General features: G+C 40.1%; 2 protein-coding genes across 2 annotated transcripts; both read left to right on the top strand.

Annotated features, from left to right (window-relative positions):
• The first annotated feature begins 11,538 nt into the window (after positions 1-11,538).
• LOC126708296 (uncharacterized) lies at positions 11,539-12,021 on the top strand. The gene has a single exon (XM_050408098.1). The coding sequence runs from the start codon at positions 11,539-11,541 to the stop codon at positions 12,019-12,021; it is 483 nt and encodes a 160-aa protein (XP_050264055.1).
• A 2,270-nt stretch (positions 12,022-14,291) lies between these two features.
• LOC126710086 (uncharacterized) lies at positions 14,292-15,196 on the top strand. The gene has a single exon (XM_050410467.1). It carries the CDS (start codon positions 14,478-14,480, stop codon positions 15,042-15,044), a length of 567 nt encoding a protein of 188 aa, XP_050266424.1. The 5' UTR covers positions 14,292-14,477; the 3' UTR covers positions 15,045-15,196.
• The last annotated feature ends 10,428 nt before the right edge of the window (positions 15,197-25,624 follow it).

Here is a 25,624-nt window from a genome sequence, read left to right as displayed (position 1 = left end):
TTTCACAGGAATCAAGAACCAAAGGCTTTGAGAACTTTAAGAATTTCAACCTTCGAAAATCTTTTAGATCAAACTCCAAAGCCCTAAAGAACTTCTACATCAAACCTTTAAATACAAAGAACATTCAAAGAAAATTCATCAAAATCATCATTCCAAGTCTCAGGGTTCTATTGAAATCAAGTTTCAAAGCCTCCATAAACCCCAAAGACTATATTTCATAGAAACTTCATCAAATTCAAGTCTCTAAAGCCTCAAAGAAATTCCACTCCAAATCTTCGAAGACGAAGAACATTCAAAGAATACTCAAGTTAGAGATTCATCGTAATTTTGTTTTAAAGATCTTTCGATCCATTTTCCAATCAAATTGAAGGACACTTTGGTTATCAAAATAAAATTGTATTTGAATCAAAGAATCTTTCAAGGAGATTGAATTAGAAGATTATTCTATTATATTAGAATTAAATATAGAGAATTGTACTAATTTATTCATCAATTCAAATTTAAATTTGTGAAACTCTTTTCAATCGTTTGAATTTCAAACTTGAAATTTTTTGTTTAGGCTTTGTTTTGGCCCTGACTTTGTAGACAACAAAATTGAAATCCAAGTCCCCAATTGGTGCTGTAGAGCATGCTCATGGAGGACAGTCACATTGTCCCCTTGACGAAGATATATAGTTTTGGATTGCTCATGAGATAACAAAGGTGCTATCTTTGTGTAGATCAATGGCTATTCCCCAACCTCCCCCCCACGCCCGAGAGAGAGAGAGAGAGAGAGAGAGAGAGAGAGAGAGAGAGAGAGAGAGAGAGAGAGAGAGAGAGAGAGAGAGAGAGAGAGGATAAACGTAAATTTTATTTTTATTTTTTTAAAAAAAGAATCAAAATTTTAAGCTACATTGCTAGTAAAACATGAATTATCAGTTTATCACGGTTGATGATGCCAAAATCTTCAGTTAAAGTGATCGTCCAATAAATTTTATTTTTATTTTTTTAAAAAAAGAATCAAAATTTTAAGCTACATTGCTAGTAAAACATGAATTATCAGTTTATCACGGTTGATGATGCCAAAATCTTCAGTCAAAGTGATCGTCCAAAAGGAGGATGGCTCAAGATCGTCCAAAGACCTGCAAGAAAAATGTGGGAAGAGAAAGAGGTGAAAGTCATCGATGTGGTGCCAGCCATCGAGCCTTCGATGATAAAGTTAGATAACTAAGAGAGGAAAGAATGCTTGATGTATCAAGTGATGAGTATTAGAGAGCAGGGATAAAGATTCAATACCAACTCCAAGGTTCTTAGGCACCTATATATACATGCGTCTCCTTTCTAGCCGTTGGAGGTGTTTAATGGTGGTATCAATGTTGTATCTGTAGTGCTTCTGTGTGGTTTGAATGAGAGGATCCCATTTCTTCCAACGGTTGGAATACTTATTACTGATGTGTAACGGCCCTCCATTTATTGTGGCTTGATGGTCCTCCCTTTGTCCAGTGATGATCACTATGGACAAGGGTCTTACTTGAGGGAAATATGTCGGCCTTATTAGTTGCCCCCCTATTTCGAGGTCGTCCAATTAGGGACGATCTCAGGAATATGTAAATTTTTTTGTTTTGTTTTGTTTTTTTTTTTTTTGGCGGTTGTGACACCTGGGGTTCCACCCTTATTGCATTTATTGCATAGTGGCGGCGTGGTGCTCGTCGTGGCCACACGTCGTGCTCTGGTTAGTTGATGGGTTTTTGTTCCTATGAGACCCTTTGTTTTCCCGCACTTTTCTGTTTTTCAAGGTGGCCTTTTAAGCATCCTCACCTTCTCCTCTTTCCTCTTCACTTTTCTTCTTTCTGCTACGCGCCTACTCCTTTGATTTTCAGTTTCCTCCTTTCTCTCAGGTACGCCCTTTTTTTGCTCCCTTTTCCCATTTAGAAATTCTTATTTCCTCCTTTTTCTTGTGCTTAATGGTTGATTACTCTGACATTAGGAGTATTTCCCCCTCTGTCACATTCTTCTTTGCTCGTTTGGGAGCATCCTTAGATTCTTCTATTGGCCATTGTCCACGGGTTGGGGATTTTGTCTTGGGTGATAGTAGCTTAGGCTTAGTGTTGGGTGACTTGTATCCTTTGTTACACCGATCGTTGGATTGGTTTGGGATTGTGCGGGAAGTTTTGAGGAGGGAGAGAATGGGTTCTAAGGTTAGATCGAGTGTTTTGGAGACGGGGCTATTGTCTAGTGCTAGTATGACTGGGGCCGAGACGGACACTACCACCTCTATACCCGTGTCTTCCTAACCTTCTATTTCACAACCACCCTGATCATTTCACACCCTCAAAGAGGATTGTTCCCTAAATGAGGAGACCCTCGGTAGATTTAGGGATAGGTTCCAATTCCCTGAGGAGACTAGGATTCATCTCTCTAGGTCAGGTGAGAAATCTTGTGCCTTCGCCTATGGCGAGGTGTGTTTCTATGAGGTGGCCTTCTTGTGTGGTCTCAGATTCCCTGTCCATCCCTTCATAATGGAACTTCTCCATTATCTAAACATTGCTCCAAGACAGCTTATGCCGAATTCGTGGAGAATTGTTATAAGCTGTATGGTGATTTGGACGATCATAGCTGACGGGGACATGATTAGGCTTAATGAGTTCGTCCATCTTTATTGCCTAAAAGAATCTAAGGAATTTGGGTACTATGAGCTTGTGCCCTAGGATAGAAGGTCTCGGCTCATCGTCGATCTTCCTTCGTCTTCTGATACTAGAAATCTAGGTATTTTTTCGCTTTGGGTGACAGTTGGGAGACCCTTTTCGACGACTTTTGGGGGAATGTCCCTAGGCTGTTGTGTTGTTGGGAGACCCCTCAACTTGGTGCGTTCACCTCTCATGAGAAAATCTTAATTTCGTTACTTGCTTTGATTTTCTATTTTGACCTTATGAATATTTCCACTTGTTTTGTAGTTAAGAAGCGTTTTGAACTTGAGACCAAATTTGAAGGGTGTATTCAAGCGACTGTTGAATACGTGAGTACTATTGACGATTTTGACGAGTTGGTTGATCCTCGAATCTTAGCTCGTCATTGCTTGGGTCCGAAGCCTTCTCACTACGTCTCCCTCGTGCTATACAGAGAGAAGAGAAAAGTGAGTTGGTCTAGGATGAAACTGTTCTTCCTTCCTTTCCCTCTCCTTTTAAATTTTTTTTTTTTTAAAAGTTTTTGCTCTTTCTTTGTAAAGATGATGACCAAATTCAACCAGGAGCTGTATGCTCGTATCAAGGCAAAGAAGAACGAGCCACTCTCTAGCATTGGTCAGCGGAGGGTGAAGGTCATCGAGAAGGAGGTGGCCGAGAAAGGTTCGTCCACTCTTGTCCTAGAGGAAGTTCAAGTTGCTTCCCTGGCTATTTCTGTTGTGGAGGTTACCCTTTGTTCGAAGAAGTACCGGATGAGGGATAAGGGGAAGGAGAAAGTTGGAGCCAGTGTCTGGGCTGACGCAGGGACGGCTCTAGTGAGGGCCCACGAGGTCATGATGCCTGAGGAAATGAAGGAGATTTCTGGGGTACCTTCCCACGAGATGGTGAGCCACCATGTCCACAAGCTCGTCTAGGTAATCTCCATTCATCATTTATTGTTCGTCCATACATTTTAGTGGCCTTGGTTAATTTTGATCATTGTATGGTCTGGTTGCCAAGTGTTGGGGGAGACGATGCATATCACCTTTCAGTACTTGATAAATGAGGAGAAGGCAGTGGTAGCGAACTCTAAGGCAGAGGCGCTGGAGGCCAAGGGTTCTCATTTGAGGAAGGACCTTATAGCTGTGATGGACAACAATAACGCATCCAAGGAAAAAAAATCAAAGCTTTGTCTGAGGAGCTGAAAGTGGAGAAGCTATTAGTGACACAAAAAGATAAGCAGCTCTTGGCAACCAACCAGAAAGTGAAGTCCGTGGCTACCAAGGCCGTCCATACCTTCCAACTCACGGATAAATATAATACAATCCTGTTTGGTTGGTATTATAAGGGTTTCAAGCTACTGAGAAGATATTTGGTGAAGAATGGTCCAGAGAAGAACTTGGAGGATCTGGACTTTGAGGCCATTGACAGGGAGATGGAGGCTGACGAGGCTGCACAGGTTGCTGTAGCTGTTGACGAGAACCCTTTAGAGCCTGACAAAGGAGGGAATGATGCTCCTATGGTTTAGTTGCCATGCTTTTTCCTTGTTTTTATTTTTGTGTATTTTTGGGTGCCTTGCATGTTTTGAGGCTTTTGAACGATCTCAAATTGGAACTCCTTTTGCATACTAACATTTCATCGTGTTTATGTTGCCTTTGAATATTGCTTGTTTATATTCTATTTCGTTCATACTGAATGGCAGGCAGGGTCGTCTAGTTGTTGGGGAATTTACCCAACGACTTTAGATTATTTCGTCAAAAATGATCCACGTCCTTTCTAGGAATCTTATTTTTGCCTTGTCGAAATGACTTACACCTATTTATGGAATCTTGTCATTTTTGTCTTGTTAAAGAATGGCTTTAATCCATCAAGGGAATTTTATCATTTTAACTCCGTTGGAACGATGTACATCCATTTAAGGAATCTTATCGTCTTAGTTTTATTTGGACGATTTTACATCCATTTAAGAAATCTAATTGTCTTAGCTTTATTTGGACGATTTACATCCATTTAAGGAATTTTATCGTCTTTGCCTTGTTAAAATGATTTACATCCATTTAAGAAATCTTATCATTTTACCTTTGTTGGAACGATGTACATCCACCTAAGGAATCTTATCGTTTTTGTTTTGATTAAAATGACTTACATCCATTTAAGGAATTTTATCATTTTAACTTCATTAAGTGGTTTGCATTCAGTCAAGGAGTTGGTTAGACGAGCTCGTAAAGGACGAGGGGAGAAGGATTGACAAAGTATGTTAGGCACTGAATAATATGTTTATTAATCTGCTTCAAAAATCATAAACCATAATCAATCGCTTACAAATGAGCTATAGTTCCTATTTGTAATACCTTTTTAGGTGTTCAACATTTCATGGATGAGGCAACTTGTTCTAGTCCAGATCTTCTAGGTGATAACTTCCTCGTCAAGAGTAGTGGATGACTCGATACGGGCCCTCCCATGTTGGCCCTAACTTGCCTTGAGCTAGGTCTTTTGTTGTGGGTGTCACTTTCTATAGGACGAGATCTCTGATGCTGACTCTCTTAAGCTTCACCTTTTGGTTGTAGTACTCGGTCATCTTCTACTGGTACTTGGCCATTCTCTGAGAAGCTTGGTCTCTGACTTCGTCTAAGCAGTCCAAGTTCAGCTTTAATTGGTCGTCGTTGCTGTCTTCACTGAAGAACTCTTTCCTTAGGCTGGTGAGTCCTATTTCGACGGGGATGACTGCTTCTGTGCCATACATGAGGTTGAAAGGTATTTCTCCTGTTGGGGTTCTTGTTGTGGTTCGATAAGTCCATAAAACACTTGATAATTCCTTGGGCCATACTCCTTTTGCCCCCACTAATCCAGCCTTGATGATTTTCATCAATGTTCGATTCGTCACTTTTGTCTGTCCGTTGGCTTGAGGATGTCCTGGTGAGGAGTACTTGTTTCTAATGCTGAGGTTTGAGTAGAACGAATGAAATCCCTGATCGTTGAACTGACGACCAATATCTGAGATGATCGTCCGAGGTATTCCGAACCTGTACACAATGTTCTTCCATAAAAAATTTCGTATCTTCGCTTCCGTGATTGTGGCTAGTGCTTCTGCCTCCACCCACTTCGTGAAGTAGTTGATTGCAATGAGTAGGAACTTCACTTGCTTCTTACCTTGTGGCAGAGGCCCTATGATGTTGATTCCCCACTACGTAAATGGCCAAGGTGAGGTGATAGTTGTCATCTTTTCTCCTGAAACTCGCTAGATGTTTCCATACCTTTGGCAGCTGTCACACTTTCTAACAAACTCTGTTGCTTCTTGCTGCATTGTAGGCCAAAAATAGCCTGCCCTCAAGATCTTCCTTACCAGGGACTTTGCTCCCATATGATCACCACAGATGCCCTCGTGAACTTCTTCCAGAATGTACTTGGCTTCCTTTTCTTCGACACACCTTAAGTAGGGTTGTAAGGAGCCTCTTTTGTAGAACTTGTCATTCAGCACGGTGACTTTGGCAGCTCATTTCTTGATCTTCCTGGCTTCGTCTGGATTGGGTGGTAGTCATCCATCTTTGAGGTAGGACAGAATTGGGCTCGTCCAGCCAGCGCGAGTGTGCACCGGGAAGGTTTGAAATTCTTCGATGCTGGGGGAATTCTGTTCTTCCAACTTCCAATCAACCAACTTTACCTGATCGTCGGATGACGCTCTTTTGGCCACTTCGTCAGCTTCTGCATTTTGATCTCGTGGGATTCAAGCAAAACTTACCTGATCAAATTTGCTAATCAACTGATTTGTTAATTTTAGATACCTTTGCATCCTTGATTCCTTTGCTTCGAACTCTCCATTGACTTGCCCTATAACGAGCTGTGAATCGCTTCTCAGCAAGGCAATCTTGGCCCTAAGTGCCTTGGCAACCCTTAGTCCTGTCAGTATGGCCTCGTACTCAGCTTCATTGTTGGTCATAGGAAATTGGAGTTGGACTTTGTACTTCAAGGTGTCTCCGGAGTAGTGATGATGACGCCCACTCCTCATCTCTTCTGTGTTGACAATCCGTCCGTATGGATCATCCAGAGACTTGGTTCTTCTTGGCTGTCTTCGTGTTCAGGTGTGGTGAACTTCGCTATGAAGTCTGCCAGTGCTTGGACTTTTATGGCTGTCATAGGTCGATACTCTATGTCAAACTGACTAAGCTTAATGGCCCACTGTATCATCTGTCCTATGGCTTCGGGTTTGTTCATGGCTTTCTTGATGGGCTAGTCTGTCATTACTATGGTCGGGTTTGCCTGAAAGTACAGACGAAGCTTCCGGGAGGCCACCATCAGGGCGAACATGATTTTCTCCATGCGCGGGTACCTGGCTTCAACTCCTTGGAAAGCCTGGCTAATGTAATACACTAGGCTTTCCTCTGTTCTTCCCTAATTACGGCCGCGCTCACCGCGGTTATGGATACTGCCAAGTACAAGAACAAGTCCTCGCCTTCTTTGGACGGATTCAGGAGCGGGGGATTGCTCAAGTACCGCTTTAGTTCTTGGAATGCTACCTCACACTCATCCGTCCAGATGAAAGCCTGCTTCAAAGTTTTGAAGAAAGGAAGGCACTTGTCTGTTGCTTTAGAGACGAACCTGTTGAGGGCTGCCACCCTTCTTGTGAGTGACTGTACCTCTTTGATTGTTTTTGGGGAAGAAATCTCAAGAATGGCTTTTACCTTCTCTGGATTTGCCTCTATTCCTCTTTGCAACACCATGAAGCTAAGGAATTTTCTTGAGGAGACCCTAAATACGCACTTGGTCGGATTCAGCTTCATGCTGTACCACCTGAGCGTGTCGAACGTTTCCTTGAGCTCGTCTAGATGATTCTCCTCTTCTTTGCTTTTGATGAGCATGTCATCCACATACACTTTTGCGTTCCTCCCAATTTGTTTACTGAGCATCTGGTTTACCAGCCTCTGGTATATTACCCTTGCACTTTTCAACTTGAAGGGCATAACTCGATAACAATAGAGCCCCTGGCTGGTAATGAAAGCAATCTTCTCTTGATCTTTTTTGGCCATTTGTATTTAGTTGTACTCGGAGAAAGCATCCATGAAGGTGAGCAGCTTGTGTCCTGCCTTGAATCTACGAGCTGGTCAATTCTAGGTAAAGGGAAGCTATCTTTCGGGTAGGCCCTATTCAGATCTGTGAAATCGATGCACATCCGCCATTTTCCATTTGCCTTTTTTACCATGACGATGTTGGCCAGCCATTCTGGATGATAAACCTCCCTGATGAAGTTAGCAACGAGCAACTTGTCAACCTCGTCCATAATTTCCCTGTTCCGTTTAGGGGTGAAGACTCTCCTTCTCTGCTAGATTGGTTTTCTTTCGAGGTCTACCTTCAGGCGATTCTGGATGGTGCTTGCTGGTATGCCAGGCATGTCCTCATGGCTCCATGCGAACATGTCTAGGTTGTCTTTTAAAAAACTTATGATTTCTTTCTTCATCCGAGGGTCCAGGTTCGACCTTACCTGGGTGGTCTTTGTGGGGTCTCCTTCCACCAACTCAATCGTTTCTAGGGCTTTCATGACTTCTGGGGTCCTTTCTTTGATCACCCATGTATGGTTTTCCTTTGATGACAGCATTGCTTGGTAGTATTCTTGTGCTAACACTTGGTCTCCCCTTATCTCTCCAATTCCCTATTCTGTAGGGAACTTCACCTTCAAGCAATATGTGGATGTGGTCACTTTCCAATGATTGAGAGTGGGCCTCCCTATAATAACATTGTAGGATGATGGTGAATCCATTACCAAGAAAGTATGCTGATTAGTTACTTGGAAAGGGTATGAGCCGACCATGACCGTCAATGTTACTATTCCCCTCAGGTACACCTTATCTCTGTTGAAACTGACAAGGGGAGATTCGAACGGATTAAATCTCTTCGGGTCTACCTTCAGCTACTGGAAAGAGGAGTGGTTGATGATGTCTGTTGAGCTCCTATTATCTACCAAGATTGTCCTGATGTTGAAACCTTCTATCATGAGCATGATAACCAAAGGGTCGTCATGAGGTTGCTTTATTCCCCGCGCATCTTCTTCCGAAAAAGCCATACATGAGCTCTCCCTTTGTTGGTGTTTGGACTGATGCATTGCATGAACGCTGTTCACTTGTCTTTGTTGTGCTTTCTTTAGGGACCTGAACGATGCTCTTGTTGTGGGCCCTCCGTTGATCATCCTTATTTCTCCTATAGCATCCCCTGGATGGTCTTTCAGACGATCCTCACTCCTAGGCTCCTCACTTGACTTCGTCTGAACATTTTGCTTCGTCTGCCCCGGCCCGTCCTTCTTTACGAACCTCTACAATTTTCCTTTCCTGATCAATTCTTCTATTTGTTCTTTCAGATCCCTACAATCCTCTGTGTAGGGACCATGATCTTTGTGGAAACCGGCAATACTTCCTTTTGTCATAGACATCAGGTGAAGAGTGCAGTGGTCTTGGCCACTTAAGTTCACGGTCATCTTTGATTTGCATCAATATTTTGTTAACAGGCATGACTAAAGGAGTAAATTTTACCGTTTTCGAGAGCTTGTCATCTCTTTTTTTGACAAAGTCTCTACTGGATAAGGGGGAGTTTCTTTCTCTTTTTCTGCACTTTTGTTTGTCTCGAGTGTTCCTCCTTTGTGAGCCTTCATGCTCAATCACAGTCAAAGCGTTCTCAGCATTCATGTACTTTTATGCCTTCAATAACATCTCTGCCATTGGCTTGGGGGGACTTCTCACTTCTGCGACCACGAAATCCTTTGATTTCAACCTAGCTTTAAAAGTGGTCAACTGGACTTTGTCATCCACTTCGTCCACCTCTAGCACTTACCTATTAAATCTCTTCACATAGGACCTCAACGACTCTCTTTCTTCTTGCTTGATCATGAGGAGATGATCTGCTGGCCTTTTCTGACGCTGTCCGCCAACAAAGTGTCGGACGAAGGAATTGCAAAGTTGCTCGAAGTCGTTGATGGACAATCTAGTGAGCTTGCTAAACTACACTCTGGTAGCCCCCTTGAGGGTGGTCAGGAATGATCTGCACAAAATCTCATCGGGGGTTTGTTGCAAGCTTAGGGTCATCTTGAAAGTGGTTATATGATCAAAAGGATCTCTTAGACTGTCGAATGACTCTAACTGGGAAAGGCGGAACTTGGGCGACAAAGGGTACTCCAAGACTCTGATGATGAATGGAGAGTCAGTCCTTTTTACCATCCCGTCCAAGTTTTTGTTCGTCTTTTCATTCATCGCATTTTTTAGCTCATCCATCTCCTTTCGCATGCTCTTCAAGAGGTCGTTGTTTTCTCCGTCTGACGGGTTTGCTCTTCCTGACCCATTCCTCCTGTTGCTGTTCTCTTCATCCTCATTCCTGTTGATGTCGCGATTGCCCTCTTGTTGCAACTGTGATCTCATCTCCTAATTCTGCCTGGCGAGCTCTTCCACATTGGCTGTGAGTGCCTAGATTTGCAAGGCCAAGGCTGCTGGATCTTGAGAGGCATGGGACTCCATCTCGGCGTCACAGAGGGTAGAGCTACGCTTCTAATCGGAGCGTTTCGTTTCTCCCTACAGACAACGCCAAACTGATGATGCCAAAATCGTCAGTCAAAGTGATCGTCTAGAAGGAGGATGGCTCAAGATCATCCAAAGACCTGCAAGGAAAATGTGGGAAGAGAAAGAGGTGAAAGTCACCGGTGTGGTGCCAGCCACCAAGCCTCCGATGATAAAGTTAGATAACTAAGAGATGAAAGAATGCTTGATGTATCAAGTGATGAGTATTAGAGAGTAGGGATAAAAATTCAGTACCTCCTCCAAGGTCCTGAGGCACTTATATATATACATGTGTCTTCTTTCTAGCTGTTGGAGGTGTTTAATGGTGGTATCAATGTTAAATCTGTAACGCTTCTGTGTGGTTTGAATGAGAGGATCCCGTTTCTTCCAATGGCTGGAATACTTATTACTGATGTGTAACACCCCTCCATTTATTGTGGCTTAATGGTCCTCCCCTCGTCCAATGATGATCACTATGGACGTGGGTCTTACCTGAGGGAATTATGTCAGACTTATCAATGGTAATTAAAATACATTTTTGCCTATGTGTAACCTAGCCCAATATTGGGGTTGACATGCAAATTTTAGATGGACAAGCCGAAATGGTTGAATTTTAGTACAATGCAAGCTAGTCCAAGGTGCTCTTAACAGATACCTAGAATTCGTTGAATCTTGGATTTCTTTTTATAATAACTTATTGTTTGTTCTCCCAAAAATAATTCTGTGGATATATTGTACTAAATGACTCCAAGCCTTCCTGTCCAAAAATAAAGTTCTCCAATATTTCACAAAAAAATTAATAAATAAAGTCTTCCCTTTTGGCTCTTACTCACAACATTATTAATACCATAGTGGGATTCCATATTGTGTCATCCCTTAAAGCACACAGCCACAAAAAACATTAGTAATCATATTATTGCTGCATAATAAAGTTTTTATGTTCCCTACTAAAATCCATTTTGTGGAATCAATACTCATCCCCCACCAGACCAAATCCTTGTGTAGCCTATACTACAACCTCGTAGTACAGTCTACACCACACAAACACAACACAAGTAAACCCAAGAATCAAAGTCCCCGACATATATGTCACCATCAACAATTTCCCACACAACAATCACAGCGGCATATCCACGCCCAGACCAACACCAAATGGACAACAAGGATCCGCGTTCTAACACCATTTCTCTATACGCGTCAAATACCAGTCCTAACTTTTACTTTGACACGGACACACTTCTTTCCTTTCTTTCCAATTCCAAAGCTATATATATATAATCCCAAACCCCAAGCTTCACTACCCATCACCCATTAGCCTAACTAAATATTCATTACACCTACAACTCTCTCTCTTATTGAAAACCCAGATGGGAAACCATACTTCTTGCTTCTTTTTTGGATCCTCAAACGATGAAACAGCTAAGCTCTTTGATTCTCAAGGTAACCTACAACGAGTCAATCTCCCTATAAAAGCTGCAGAGCTCATGCTTGAACAACCAGGCCATTTCATCACTCGGGTGGATGAGCTACGTCAAAGTAGACGCATGTCAGCCCTGCGAGCCGACGATGAGCTTTTGATGGGAAAGGTTTATGTTCTGGTTCACTCCAGTAGGGTCAACTCTAGGGTCTCCGAGTTGGAGATGGCAATCATAGACTTGGCTTGTAAGAAAAGAGGAAGTGTAAAACCAAATGGTTCTAAGGTTTTACCGGCTATGACTGTGGAGTCGAGCGAGGAGGGAGAAGGTGAGGTTAAGGTTTTGGGAGGGAAATTTACTGGACTTTCAGGTTGCCAGTTGGGGAGCCATAGGAAATGGAGTCCTGCTTTGGAGCCTATTTTTGAGTCTTTTTGAGAAACTGAGTTCTGGAGTTAATTGGATAATGTTATGATACTGATTTACAAGAATTTTGGTCAAATTGAAGCTATTTTTGTGTACTTTTGTGTTCCTGAGCAACCAGCTTGGTGGGAAATATGCATATTTAAGACTTCAAATTAGACCGATGGAGGATTTCGTTATATTTGTACGTCACCAATTGTTCATAAATTTCATATTCAATTCGTTTATTGATTCTTTTAAGTATATATTTTTAAGTACCTTCAAGACAACCAGTGCTCGAAAGGAGAGGATTGTTCCAAACTATAGAACAAAATTAATAGAATTATGAGCTGAATAGGATAAAAGCATGGTTGTATATCAGTTGAAAGTCAATAACCTTACCAAGGCAATGTCTTCTTAATGGTTAAATAACTTTATGAAACCCAAATGAGACATGAGGAAGTGGTTTGATTAATTCTTCTTAAGTTTTTGACAATTTATGGCAATATGGAAGTGGAGTAGTACTTAACTAATGCTAGTCTGGTGTGCAATTATTTGTAATGTCTATATACCGGTTATAGTTGATGAATCATGAATCTATATCAAAGCTTAATGCACTTATAACGATATTAATTATTTCGTTACCAAAAAAAAAAAAAAAATATATATATATATATATATAAATTATTTCAAAACGATCAAACAATTACTAAAGTAATATATTATGGACACAATAACTTTAAATTTTTCACCATTGTTAAATTGGGAGGCTATTATTAATTCTCACATGAACCCATCATTGTATTAATCACGAGACACGATTAACAACTTATCATCTCAGTTGTAAAATTTGTTGACTCTGGACTTATTGAAATCCAAATAACAATCCATGACTTTTGGGTGGTATATGGTCAGCCGATTTTGAATAAATTACTCAGGGAAGCAAGCATTACTGAGTCTGGCTTGCTAACTGCTAAGTTGGACCTGGACCGCCAGCCACGGCTGGAAAGTCAAAGTAATAAATAAATAACAAGTGAGCAATAGAGACTTGTCACATTATGATAGTGGAACAGTCCAAGCCTCGGTTGAAGCTAGCATTCAATGGGCCGGAATGCCCCAGATTCGCTTGCTTCAACTTTCAAGCCCATATTTGTTTGTCTGGTTAGGTGCGTGCATGGTTCTACGCAAAGTGGGTTTTGATAATGGTTCTTTGCACCACTTTGCTTGCAATTGCAAACATGTAAATTTCTAGAACTCTCTCTCTAAATAGAACTTCTGATCTTATTGATTGATGAAAGAATCCAATGAATGAAAGAATACATAACTACTCCTATATATACAATCTAAGCAAGTAAAGAAAGTAACTAACTCCTTAATTGGAGGGAAAATCTGTTACAAAATATGCTGTCTATTATTAGACCACGTGTATATTGACTAAACTTTGTAACTGCCTCTTCTATCCACGTGGCATTGCTTCTTCAAATGTGTGAATGAACTGAACTGTTCATGGTAAGGGACTGCTTCAATCAAGTCTAGCAACTCTGCACTAGCCCAATCACTCTGTGTTTTGGTTGCTTGATCACAACACTCTTCTTCAATTCTGTTTTTATGCTTGCTCTTGTCCTGAGTACATTCCTTCTTACTTTCAACAAAACACTCTAGTATATACAAAATATTTGGTTTGGGTGAACATCATCAAATTGTTAATTGCTTATAAAATTGTTCATGGCATCTCTCATTGTCTTTGTTCAAATATTATTATCATCCACTCTCATTCAAATAATCTAATTGATAGACTAAGATATCAAACACCTACCACTTGATTCATAAAATTAAGGTGTATATATCTGCTCACCATAATTAATCATATAAGCACAAAGTCATCCTAACTCGTAATGTTGCCTTTTAATTACAAAATGTGAGAACTCTTATTTTTCAGATAAGAATTTTTAATTAAAGAGCAATTACAAATGAAAAACACATAGTATTCCCTTGAATGTGATTTAAAAACAATGCACATGGGAGGCATATAGTTGGAGAGTCCAATCCAACACCTTCATTGTGTATAGTTTAAGGATTAGTTAATACAGTTACAGTTGAACCACTTATTTTTCTTATTAGGTACACAAAATTTGTAGATCACTCCACATTATGGGACCCCGTAGATCCAAAAGCATCCGTTAGATCAAACCTCAGACTTTATTCCATTGGATCAGTGCCAATGAGGAGTAGGTCAATGTCAATGTCTTTCACTGATTATTAATCTCAGCTCAAAAGCTAACAACCCCATCTAAGTTTAATTTCAAGTCCAATGTTATGACCGTCACAAAATGGAGCGGTTAAACAAACACCTCCTAAATATTTCTACACACCCAACTTCTTAATAAAATGCAACACAAACTCATCTTGTACACTCAAGCCTCACATTGCTCTCGTGAAGTACCTAATTACAGATTTCAAGCCCTCAAATCTCTTTGAGCCTCTCTTTTTTCATGGGAAACTATATAACATACCGTCCATCTAATGCCAAAGTTATTCTATGGGATGGCACGGTTCATGAATTTGATAAACCTTTAACCGTGGCTGAGCTCATGTTAGAGCACCCACAACAAGTTGTGGTTGAATTGCACTCAGCTGTGAATGAAAGAAGGCCAACTCCATTGGCTGCTGACAAGAATCTAGAGATGAAAAAGACTTATATAATGCTTCCAATGAAACGAGGGAAGCCGGTCTCATTGTCAAGTGAAGAAGCTCGCCGCCTTCTTTTAACTGCGAATTCAGTTTTACATTCGAAATCTCTATTGTCTTCATCAAAGTTTCTCCCTTTGTTTGCTCTGATGTGCCCTGCCAGAGTAGGCAATGAACAAGAATTTTTGTCACAAAAGAAAGAAAACGTGGAGAGGACAGAGGAGAGGTTTGTTCCGGAGTTTTTGCCCGAGATATTAGATGGGAGACCAGAATATTTGAGTAGGGAATTATCAGGCAAGGGGTGGAAACCCAATTTAGATACTATTAAGGAGAAGAAGGTTAAGAAGAAGCTGTCTCGGTGGTTGTTTTGAAGATATTGTCAAAGTTCATGAAATTTGAAACGGTACCATGTATGGCAATGCATTGTATTGTACGAAATTAATTAGGAAAAATGTCTTAAAGGATGCTAGTATGAGTTTGTCAAAGTATCTAAACCTGTTAAAACTGATGTTGCTGTTATTTTCATGCATGGAGTTATGGATCTTTCAATTTGGAAGTACTTTTGATTCAATTTAAATCAAAAGAAGCAAGCTAATCTCATACCATTAAAATTAATTAGAGAGATGCTCAAATAAATAGAGTTAAATTTTCACTATTATTTTTTTTTGGGCAGAATAAACACATTTTTTTGCAAGAAAACAAAAGAAGAAAAATGGGCTGCCCATCTACTCTATAAGAGAACAAAGTAGTAGGGATAGACTGACATGATGGGAATGGAGCCTTCCACATTACTAGCAGAGGTCAAAAGGGCAATATTATGAGCAACATCATTACTAGGTGTATTATTTTGGAAGGACCCCTCATTCATAGAGAGAGCTCTTTCACTTTTTGCTGGTTGTTATGATAAGATTAGCCAAGTTGGCAAACAATGCCAAAATGAAGGACATAAATTATTACAAAATTTCGTGTAAACTATAAAATGGGACATAGTCATCTCCATCCACAAACATCAGGAATTTTCGTTCCTGATATGATTATCTTGAAACTTTACTAATAGTATAGCACGTATTTTCTATTTTTGTTGTAGTGAAAACTAGCAGGCATTTTTGGTGGTGCTCAAGCTGGAAATTAAGGGCTGACCTTCTCATGCCATCTCTCCTTCTATTAATTAATTTGGAGTAGGCTAGCCATCCGTTGCAATAATTTTTGTATGAGTGCACACTTTTGTTGAACTTTTGGTTGTGTTTAAACTTCAAAGACTGTAGACATACTTTTCAATTACTACATTTTGATCCTAAAGTTTGATTTTAAATGAAATCACTAGGGGTCACTTGCCCCACGCATATGTAAACACACTTATTTTAGGTGGAACTCTGACTTAATCCAAACATTAGAGTTCAAATGCAGTGATTGAAAGTTTATGAACTAAATTATACACTATATATATATATTGTGATTAAATTTTTTATAAAGTTGAATAATGAGTTTTATTTCACCAAAAAAAAAAAAAAAAGTCGGCCAAAAAATACATTGCAGTAATGGCTGTACTAATTTTCCTAATTGGGTAGGTGACTTGGAAAACAGATTCCAACAAAAAGAGTCATCAAAATGACATTGATAATCTGATGCTTAAATTAGAGATCAAGCTTTCTTCGTAAAAGAAAAGAAAGTACTTTTTAAAGGGATTTGCTTATGTGTATCTTCTCTTGTCATTTTCCTAAGGTTGTTCTAAGTGGATATTGATAGAGAACCATTTTCTTCAATTTTAGTGTCGAATGGCATGGCTTGTATCCGTTGGTGCTGATCTTGGGGCATAATTTAGTTTGTGCCTTTATTGATTTCTCATCTTGAGATCACTGTTGTAGGTTGATGTCAAATAGGTCATTTGATGGACTGGTCTTATAAGGGTTGAACCTAGTAGGCATTACTTTGTTGTGATTGGGCTGTGTAAGTTACCTGATTTCTTAATGAATTGAGTAGACGACGTGACCTTCTCTACCGAGCATATCCGTATCATATATTTTAGATGAAAATACTAATAATATTACTATTAGCGAAAATCAAAGTAAGATACAAAATCGAACCATTATTAACATATTTGACTCTAGTTAACCATCTTTAATATTAGGATTTGATGAAGCAGTTAATTGTAGCTTGTCAGTGTGCTCCTCGTCAACGGTATGGATGACCATTAGTACTTGTTTAAAAGGAACAATGTAAGAGGGCACCTGAGGTCTCGGCGGAGCCTCCAATGGTTAAGTCAGTTTATCTCCTTGAGAAACAGAATAATGTAAGAGATAGTCTGAGTACAGTGTGTAAGTGTATGCATAGATGTCTTGCTTACCTGTTGTTATTTGCCTTATATAGCATGTCTGTGAATAAATGCTCGGGGTATTTATTGTGCCAAACATTGGAGGTTTTGAATAGCCTATTGAATGCCGTTATATCCTTGTTTAAAGTCTTGTAACGGTTTTACAACGGCCAGCTTAGCTATCTAAGGCTGATGGGTCAAGAATGTATTGACCCCTTTGATAACTTAATCAATTAATTTAGCTAAGTGAAATTAATTAGATTCAATTACATGCAATGAACATGGTAGCACAAACAAATCACCAAATAACTAAATGTAACCGAAATTAAATTTGACACAGGTGATTTGTTTACGAATGGGGAAAACCATCGAGGCAAAATCCCACCTGGTGAATTTAAGGTCACTCCTCCCGAGAATCCACTATTATCAAAACAAACGGTTACAAGTAAAGGAATCCCAATACCTTATATTAACCTATAGTTGAACTCTTACCCCAATACACAATTGGACTTGTAATGTAGTGACAATCTCTCCTTTTAATGCACGACTCCAAGTACGTGACTAACCAATCGATGCACGGATCCCAGTACGTAACTAACACATCAACTGGGGAAGGATGTTGGCTGCAAAGTTTTTTAGTTCATCCACACGATGAAGATCAAGAAGCTCATTGTATACAAAACCTTACGGCGTACAAACGCAGCAGCTTCTTCAAGAGAAAGATGATCTAGGGCAGATTGTCTCCAATTACAATATGCCTGTTAACAAGTGCAACAACCTTTGCATCAACTGAGATGGCCCATAGAATAATCTTTATATATGTCTAAGATTGTGAGAAAAGAAACTCTACACAAATAACTTGGATATACGTGAAAAACAGATTTGAAAATTTGAATTTCGTAATTCTCAATAGATACAGCTGTCAAGCTATCTGTCAAGCTTCAAATATTAAATTTCGATAGATACATCTGTCGAGATATCTGTCAAGCTTTAATGAATAGCACTTTTTTACTTGATTCTTGGACAGATTTGCATGACTTCAATACTTGGACTTGAACTCTTGTTCCTTGAAGTATTAAACACATCCTAGATCTACCTAATTACAAGTAAAGTGCATTTTGACAAAGGATTAGCCAATTCTAAATGACATGTGTTCATAACATGTTCCACATATGTCCTAACAAAGGCTTTTTGCTGGAGCCTGTAACATTTAGACCTTGTTAAGGAAAGGATTTAGGGCCGGATCATTAATGTGTGTAATGGTCGTCAGTGTTACTGACGACCTATTTTATTGATGGTCTGCAATCTCTCAGTCGACCAAATTCTCTAAAGGTCCGCTGATCGAATAACTCTAATCGAATGTGGCACTTCAATTGCCCCCTTCTTCCTTAGTCGTTCCTTCTTTGAGACAAGTAGAGGAATAACTCTAGCGCTTTTTTATTGCTTTTCCTCTTCCCGAAATTCCCGTCCCATCACATTAATGGAGACGTGATTTTCTGTCAAGTACCAGCCACGTGTGGAATATGCCTTGGTTGTGTGTGTGAGGGATTTTATGGGTTTTGAGCTTTTGGCGCCATAAACCAACTTTTCCTTTTTTGAAAAGAAAACTCTTTATCTTCTTTCTTCCTTTTTCTGCACTAGTTCCATATTTGAGGTCTGAAGTATCAAAACTCCTTGCTTCTCAAAATCTCGGTAAGATTTTCCTTTCTTAGTACTCCATTTATGGTTGATTTGTCTTTGGTTCGGCGTGAGTGTACTTCTGTTTCCTTCTTCTTTGCTAGATTAGGAGTTTTTCTTGAGAAGTCTGGTGGAAAACGTCCTCGAGTTGGGTCATTTCTTCCCCGTGATTGTGCTGCTTTTAGGCCAGTGCTTCTTGATTTTTACCCCTTGATTCGTCATTCCTTGATTTCTTATCACATAGAGATGGGTGACAAAGAAATTGAGACTAAGGTTAGTGAATCCGAGTCTAGTTCCTCTTCTAGCAGTGATTCTATTTTTGAAATCACTCTAGTGAAGCTATCCTCTTCTTTGAGACCTTTAGTTCCTTCTAAACTTCCCAAGTCTTCAACTTATTCTTCGCGTACTCGCTCTTCTTTGCGAGCTTCTTCATTCTCGTCTGTGACTCCATTTCATGCTCTTTTTGAAGAATGCGTATTGGATGATTTGGAATCCATTAGGGGGAGATTCCAAATTCCTAGTGAGGTCGTCTCTAGGTTGCCTTATACTGGTGAGAAAGCTTGTAGCTTTGCTCATGAGGAGGTGAGCTTTTACGAGGCTACCTTCTTCTGTGGATTGAGGTTTCTTGTTCACCCTTTCATACACCATCTTCTATCCAATCTTAATATTGCTCTAGGGCAGCTCATTCCCAATGTTTGGAGGACGATCGTCAATTGTATGGCCATATGATTCATAGTTCATGACGGGGAAATGATCACCTGAATGAATTTTTGTTTTTGTGTAAGTTGAAGCCTTCTACCCATTACGAGTACTTTAAACTCTCTCCTTGGGATAAGCAGACCAAGGTAGTCCATGAATTTCCTACTTCCTTTCGTGATTGGAAATCACGTTACTTTTTTGTGTTTGGAGAATTTAAGACGTTGAGCAACGACCTTTGGGATGAGGTCTCGAGGTTATTGCAAAGATGGAAAATACCCACTCTTGGTGTGCTATTTTTATTTTCTTGTTTCTATTTTCTTTTCGTTTTGCTCATTTCTGATTTTCTAACCTTCTTTCTTTTTTGCTTTGTAGCTATTGAATGACCTGAGTTGGAGGAGCGATACCAAGGACGCATTGAAGTTGCTCTAGGGTTTGCTCTTACTCTCTCGTCTAAGGATTTTAAGAGTCTTGTAGGTACTCGTCGGTTATACGAATGTTGTCTCGGACCTGAACCTTCTGAATTGGTGTTGGAGAAAATTGCTCTTGAAGAAAGGAGTGCTCTCTCTCTCTCTCTCTCTCTCTCTCTCTCTCTCTCTCTCTCTCTCTCTCTCTCTCTCTTTATTTTTGAATGACGAGCAATTTTCATTATATTGACGATTATGCACTTCTTATGATGAGGAAGTATTTTTATAATGACGAGTGTTTGTTTTTTGTAGAGATGGCGATTAGGCAAAGCAAGGATAAGTACGCTCGTCTGAAGAGCATGAAAAATGAGTCTCTATCTTCGTTGGCCCTTGATGCCAAGAGGTGTAAATTTGGCGAAGGAAATTTCAAAGGGCCTGCCCCTTTGGCCTTGTTCCAGGCTCCTGTTTCCCCAGCCCTTTCTCCGGAGGTGGTGTTTGTGCTTCCTTCATCAGCCGTTGCTCCTCTTGTCATTCGTTCCAAAGGGAAGGGCAAGGTCGGGAAGAGTGTTTGGGAGGACCCAGCTACTGTCGTTGGCCAAGCCCATAATGTCATCATTGACGAGGAGCTAAGGGGCCTTTTTGCTGTACCTTCTCACAAGCTTGTCAATCATCATATCCACAAGTTGGTGCAGGTATGTTGTTTATTTTTCTTTTCTTTCCTCCTTGGATTTCATTTTGCAGAAATATGAGATTTTAGCCATGTCTTTGTCTTCTAGGTCCTTGGTGAATCCCTTCAATTGAAGATTGACAACTGATTACTTGAGTGTTGAAGAGAAAGTGGTTGTTGCTCTATCTAAGGCTGAGTCTGCTGAGGCTGAAAGTTCACGACTGAGGAAGGATTTAGTGGAAGCTATGGACTAGGCCATGAAATCCAAAGAAAAGGTAGATGAGCTCAAGAAGGCCTTAAAGGTTGAGAAGAAACTCATCGCTCAAAAGGACGGTGAACTCCAAGCTGCTCTCCTTCGGACTGCTGAGGCCAGGGATGGGGTGATTGCTTAGTTCCAAGAGTCCGAACATTATTCTGACCTTCTGTTCCACCAGTACTTCAAGGGCTTTGAGTTTCTATGTAGGTGGATGTTGAAGCATCAAGGGGAACCCATTTACTTCTCATCTTTGGATTTTGAAATTGGTGACACAGAGATGATTGTTGTTGAAGCCAAGGAAGAGGAGAGTCGAGCTACTGAAGGGGTTGCTTTTGTCCTTGCTGATATTTAAGCTGAAGTTGAAGTTGAAATTGCTGTTGTAGATGTCACTGCTGCTAGAGGAGGTGAGGCTATTGACGAGGGTGCTAATGGTCAGATCGTCATTACTTCTACAGATCTTCCCTTAGAGCAAGCTTAGTTGTTTTTTTGTTTTATTTTTTTATTTCCATTATTCCAAAGTTATGAACAATGGGTGCCTCCTATTTTGAGGCTTTTGTTTCCAAACAGTGGTTGCCTCTATGTTTTGAGGCTTACTTTGCTTGACAACTAACTGCCCTAAGGCATATTTTGTTTAAAAACAACGGTTGCCTCTTTGTTTGAGGCCCTTATATTTCGTGCTTTGTTTGCTATCATGATTTCCACTCTAAAGCTTGCCGTTTGAAACTTGTTATTATTTCCTTAGGAATTTTATAGCTTTTGAGGTTTGTCATGTGATCACTAGAGTTTGTAACAATGTTATGCTACAAATAGGCTATCAAAAATTTATAGAGATAACATAAGCTTAATCATCTTTAAACTCATCAAATAGAGTTGGGATGACATGTATTTGAGCTTTAATTTCGTCAATAAAAGACATAATTCAAGCTTGTTCGTAAATTTTAGCTTACCAATTGAGTTTGAACCATCAATTGTGGTGAAAACATGCTGTTGAAGCTTTGTAAAGACGTTACGAGTTGGCTGTATGAATTTGTGCTTGTCAATGAATTTTAAAGTTTTGAGACGATGTAGACTGGCTACTGAAGATTTGATAGTAAAGTTTGTATCACTGTGTAGGCTTAAACTGGCTACTTGAAGATTTGCTCTTTCATAGTAGTGAAGCTTTGTAGCTCAGAGCTGTTCTTGGCAGTAGAGTTTGTATCCTAGATTTTCGACTTGAGTTGATACTCGTCAATGGTATCCGTTTTGATGTTGATTGACTGCTTGAGCTTATGCTCTTTAGTAGAATTTGTATCATTGGTTCGATGTAGATTGACTACCTAAGCTTATGCTTATCTGATGAATCTATACCGAAGACTTGATGTAGATTGACTACTTGAGTTGATACTTGTCAGTAGAATCTATGTCAACGATTTAATGTAGATTGACTACTTGAACTTTATGCTCGTCGATAGAATCTGTATCATGGACTTACTACTGAAGCTTTGTGCTTGATAGTGGAGCTTTGATTAATCGTCCTTGGAGCTCATATTACTTTTGACCAATCAAGTACTTGAATAGCTTGGAAGCTCTTTTATTTCATTCACCCTAATAAGGGGGTTGTAAGGGAAATAACTTAACTGAAAAGAAATGCTCAAAAGAAATGCGCTTTAATAAAATTTCTGCTTATCTGATGTTTCGACGTCTTCTGCTGGTCTCGAACCGCTCCTCGTTTCTGACTTCAGGTAGGCAGTTCAGTTTTTAGCTTTAGTTGTTGAAAGCCTCATCATAGCCCCCTTTTCTCCCTCAAGTCGAGCTTTGATGATCTACATTGAAGTTCGATTTGTGACTTTTGTCTGGCTATTTACTTGGGGGTTCCCAGGTGACGAATAATGGTTCTTGATGCCAAAATTTCCACAGAATTTTCTAACGACCATTATCTAAGATGATCACTCTTGGGATTCCTATCCTACAAACAATAATCTTCCTTGAATTGGGAAATTTTGTAGTGCTTCCATGCTTGAGGTCATTTGTATTTCCAAGTGTACTCCTTGCTGGTCTATGACATTACAAGATTAGGCCAGCCTAGCCAATTTTGTCAACTTTGAAGTTGCTTTCCCTTGGGATCTGTTCAACCCTGACATCATCAAAGTAGTCAACCAATTATTGATTTAGTCTTAAATACTTTTGCATTCGTTCCTCTTTCGCCTTTCGTATTCGTTGGTCATCTGTCCAACAACAAGCTTGGAGTCGATTTTCAATTTGAAGTCTTTTGCCCCCAGGACTTTGGCTATTCTCAAGCTAGTGAGGGCGAGCTCATACTCTGCATATGCTATCCAGTATTCTGTCGTAAGGTCTCATTTTGGAAGCATGATTTCAACACTGAAGTTTGCCTAAGCTTGAGCTTTGACTGTTATCTTCGGCTTGTGCTCAATGTCAAGTTAATTGAGCTCGATCGCCCATCGAATCATGCGCCCTGCTGCATCAAAACTACTCATAGACTTTTTAACGGGCTGGCTCTTCATTACAATGATGCATGAGTTTGAAAGTGAGGACGAAGCTTCCTCGGTGCGAAGAGCAAAGCAAGTGCCAATTTCTCCATCCTTGGGTATTTCATCTCAACCCCTTGAAAAGCTTGACCTGTGTAGTAGACCGGCCGCTGGATCTTGTTCTCTTCACCAATCAAGGCTGAATTGATTGTTGTCTGGGATACAGTCAGGTACAAGAACAGATCTTTTCCTTGCATTGATGGGCTCAAGAGTGGAGGTTTTGCTAAGTACTCCTTGAGGGTTTAAAAGGCTGCTTCACACTCGTCCGTCCATTGGAAGACCTGCTTAAAGGTTGTAGAGAAGGGCAAGCACTTATCTGTAGCTTTAGAGACAAACCTTTTCTAGGTTTGCTTCAATCCCTTGTTAAGAGACCATGAAATCGAGGAATTTTTTCGAAAAGACTCCAAATACATATTTGGTTGGGTTTAGCTTCATTTGATACCTCCTTAAAGTATTGAAGGTCTCTTGGAAGTCGTCAAGATGGGACTTTGCGCTCTTTACGAGCATGTTGTCCATATAGACTTCTACTTTTTTGTCTATCTGCTTGCTGAACATGTGACTTACCAGCCTCTGGCATGTAGCTCTTGTATCCTTCAAGCTAAAGGGCATGGCGTTGTAATAGAGCAGACCTCAGCTGGTTACTAACGAGGTCTTCTTTTGGTCTTCCTCACTCATGAGTACCTGATTGTAACCTTCTCTATTATTGCTTTGTTTCGCTCTTGGGTGAATATTCGTCGTTTTTGTTGAGCGGGCCTCTTGGTCAAATGGACATTCAAGCGGTATTCAATTACTCGTCTACCAATTCGATGCATGTCTTTGTAGCTCTTGGCAAAGACATCTAAATTTTCCTTTAAGAAGTTTGTGATTCCTTCTTTCAACGGAAACTGGATCAATTTTGCTGGCTTAGATTCTTAGACGTTCGTCTTTGATTCTTCTTCAATTATTCAAGGATGGTTTGTCTTTGGACACCAACACTGTATTACAACATTCTCTATCCAGGGGTTAACCTCCATTGATTTCTCCAATCCTGTTGGGAATTTCACTTTGAGGCAATGGGTGGAGATTGCTGCTTTTAGATGATTGATAATTGGTTGTCCTAGGATGACATTATAAATGGGAGGACAGTTAATCGCCAAGAAATCTACTTGCTTTTTTACTTGCGTTGGATAACTGCTCGTCACGATGGATAAGGGGATGATGTCCTTTAGGTAGACTCAAGACTTCAAATGGCTGGAGTCATTTCTGATCCAGCTTCATTCGTTGGTAGATCATCATACACATGATATCAGTAGATCCTTCGTTATCCAATCATACCTTTTTGTATTGAATTCCTCAAAGGCTAACATGGTGACAAGGAGATCATTGTATAGTTGCCTAACTTTTCTTGCATCTTGTTTAGAGAAGGGGATGTCATCTGCATAACGACACTTCGACACTGGCCGAGTCACATGGACGTAGTTGACTTATCTCTGATAAGTTTCCTTCAGTATGAACCTCTAGTAAATGGTCCTCTAGTAATCATCTAGGTTCCCCTACCATCGGTTTTGGATGATCCTTGATGGTGAATTGAAAATTAAACCAACTCCAATTCGTCCATAAGAGTCGTCCAGGTCAAGAAGACAAGGATGGTCATCTCTAGTAGGATGATCATCCATGGGCAAGGGTTGTCCATCAGGAAAGGACCTGGACAACCCTCGACACTTGGGAAAGTTCCAGAAAGATTTATCTACAAAAACTAGTGAATCGAACCACGTGTTATTATTTTGAAGCATGAGCAAGATCTTGGTTCATCACTATAACTTCCTACTAAGTACTTAACTTCCAACGACAATTGTAGAAGATAAGATTGAACATTCTAACTCCTATAGCGGTTGTGGAATTTAACCCTGAACCTTTTGACTTCCTCAAATATAGGGGAAGTTATGAGACAAGTAACTGCTTTAAAAGCACACTATATAAGCACTCTTCCACATCAAATGGAGGTAAGTTTTCACAACTTCTAAAAAGTTGGAACTCTAGAATTTAAGAGAGAAACTAACTTAAGTATCGGAAAGTTCTTGGCCGGTCAACCCTGGTTACCTTTGATCGTGTGTTTTTCTTTTCAGGCCTTCCAAGCAATTACTAGTCAATTAAAGACCGGAGCATTCAACCTACTGATTTTCTTTGCATCATCAATCCCGTTCTTCCTTCTAGTTGTCATTGGACACACCGTTTGTATTTGGTCTGGGCTGATAATCCTTTTTTATGAACTCCTGGAGTTTGCCACTCTGAATGAATTCCTCAATTTGCCCCTTCAATTCATGACATTCGTTAGTGGAATGACCATAACCTTCGTCGAATCGGCAGTACTTCCAAGAATTTCTACCCTTTGGCCTCGAGCTTAAGGGCTTTGGCCACTTCAGGGTTGGGTCG

Source organism: Quercus robur, chromosome 12 (assembly GCF_932294415.1).
Source record: "Quercus robur chromosome 12, dhQueRobu3.1, whole genome shotgun sequence".
Classification (NCBI taxonomy): domain Eukaryota; kingdom Viridiplantae; phylum Streptophyta; class Magnoliopsida; order Fagales; family Fagaceae; genus Quercus; species Quercus robur.
The sequence above is the reverse complement of the archived record's forward strand: the minus strand, read 5'-3'. Positions and strand labels throughout refer to the sequence as shown.

What these genes read in the sequence shown, in the direction of transcription:
- LOC126708296 (XM_050408098.1), top strand. Translation starts at nt 11,539, where the DNA reads ATGGGAAACCATACTTCTTGCTTCTTTTTTGGATCCTCAAACGATGAA.
- LOC126710086 (XM_050410467.1), top strand. Translation starts at nt 14,478, where the DNA reads ATGGGAAACTATATAACATACCGTCCATCTAATGCCAAAGTTATTCTA.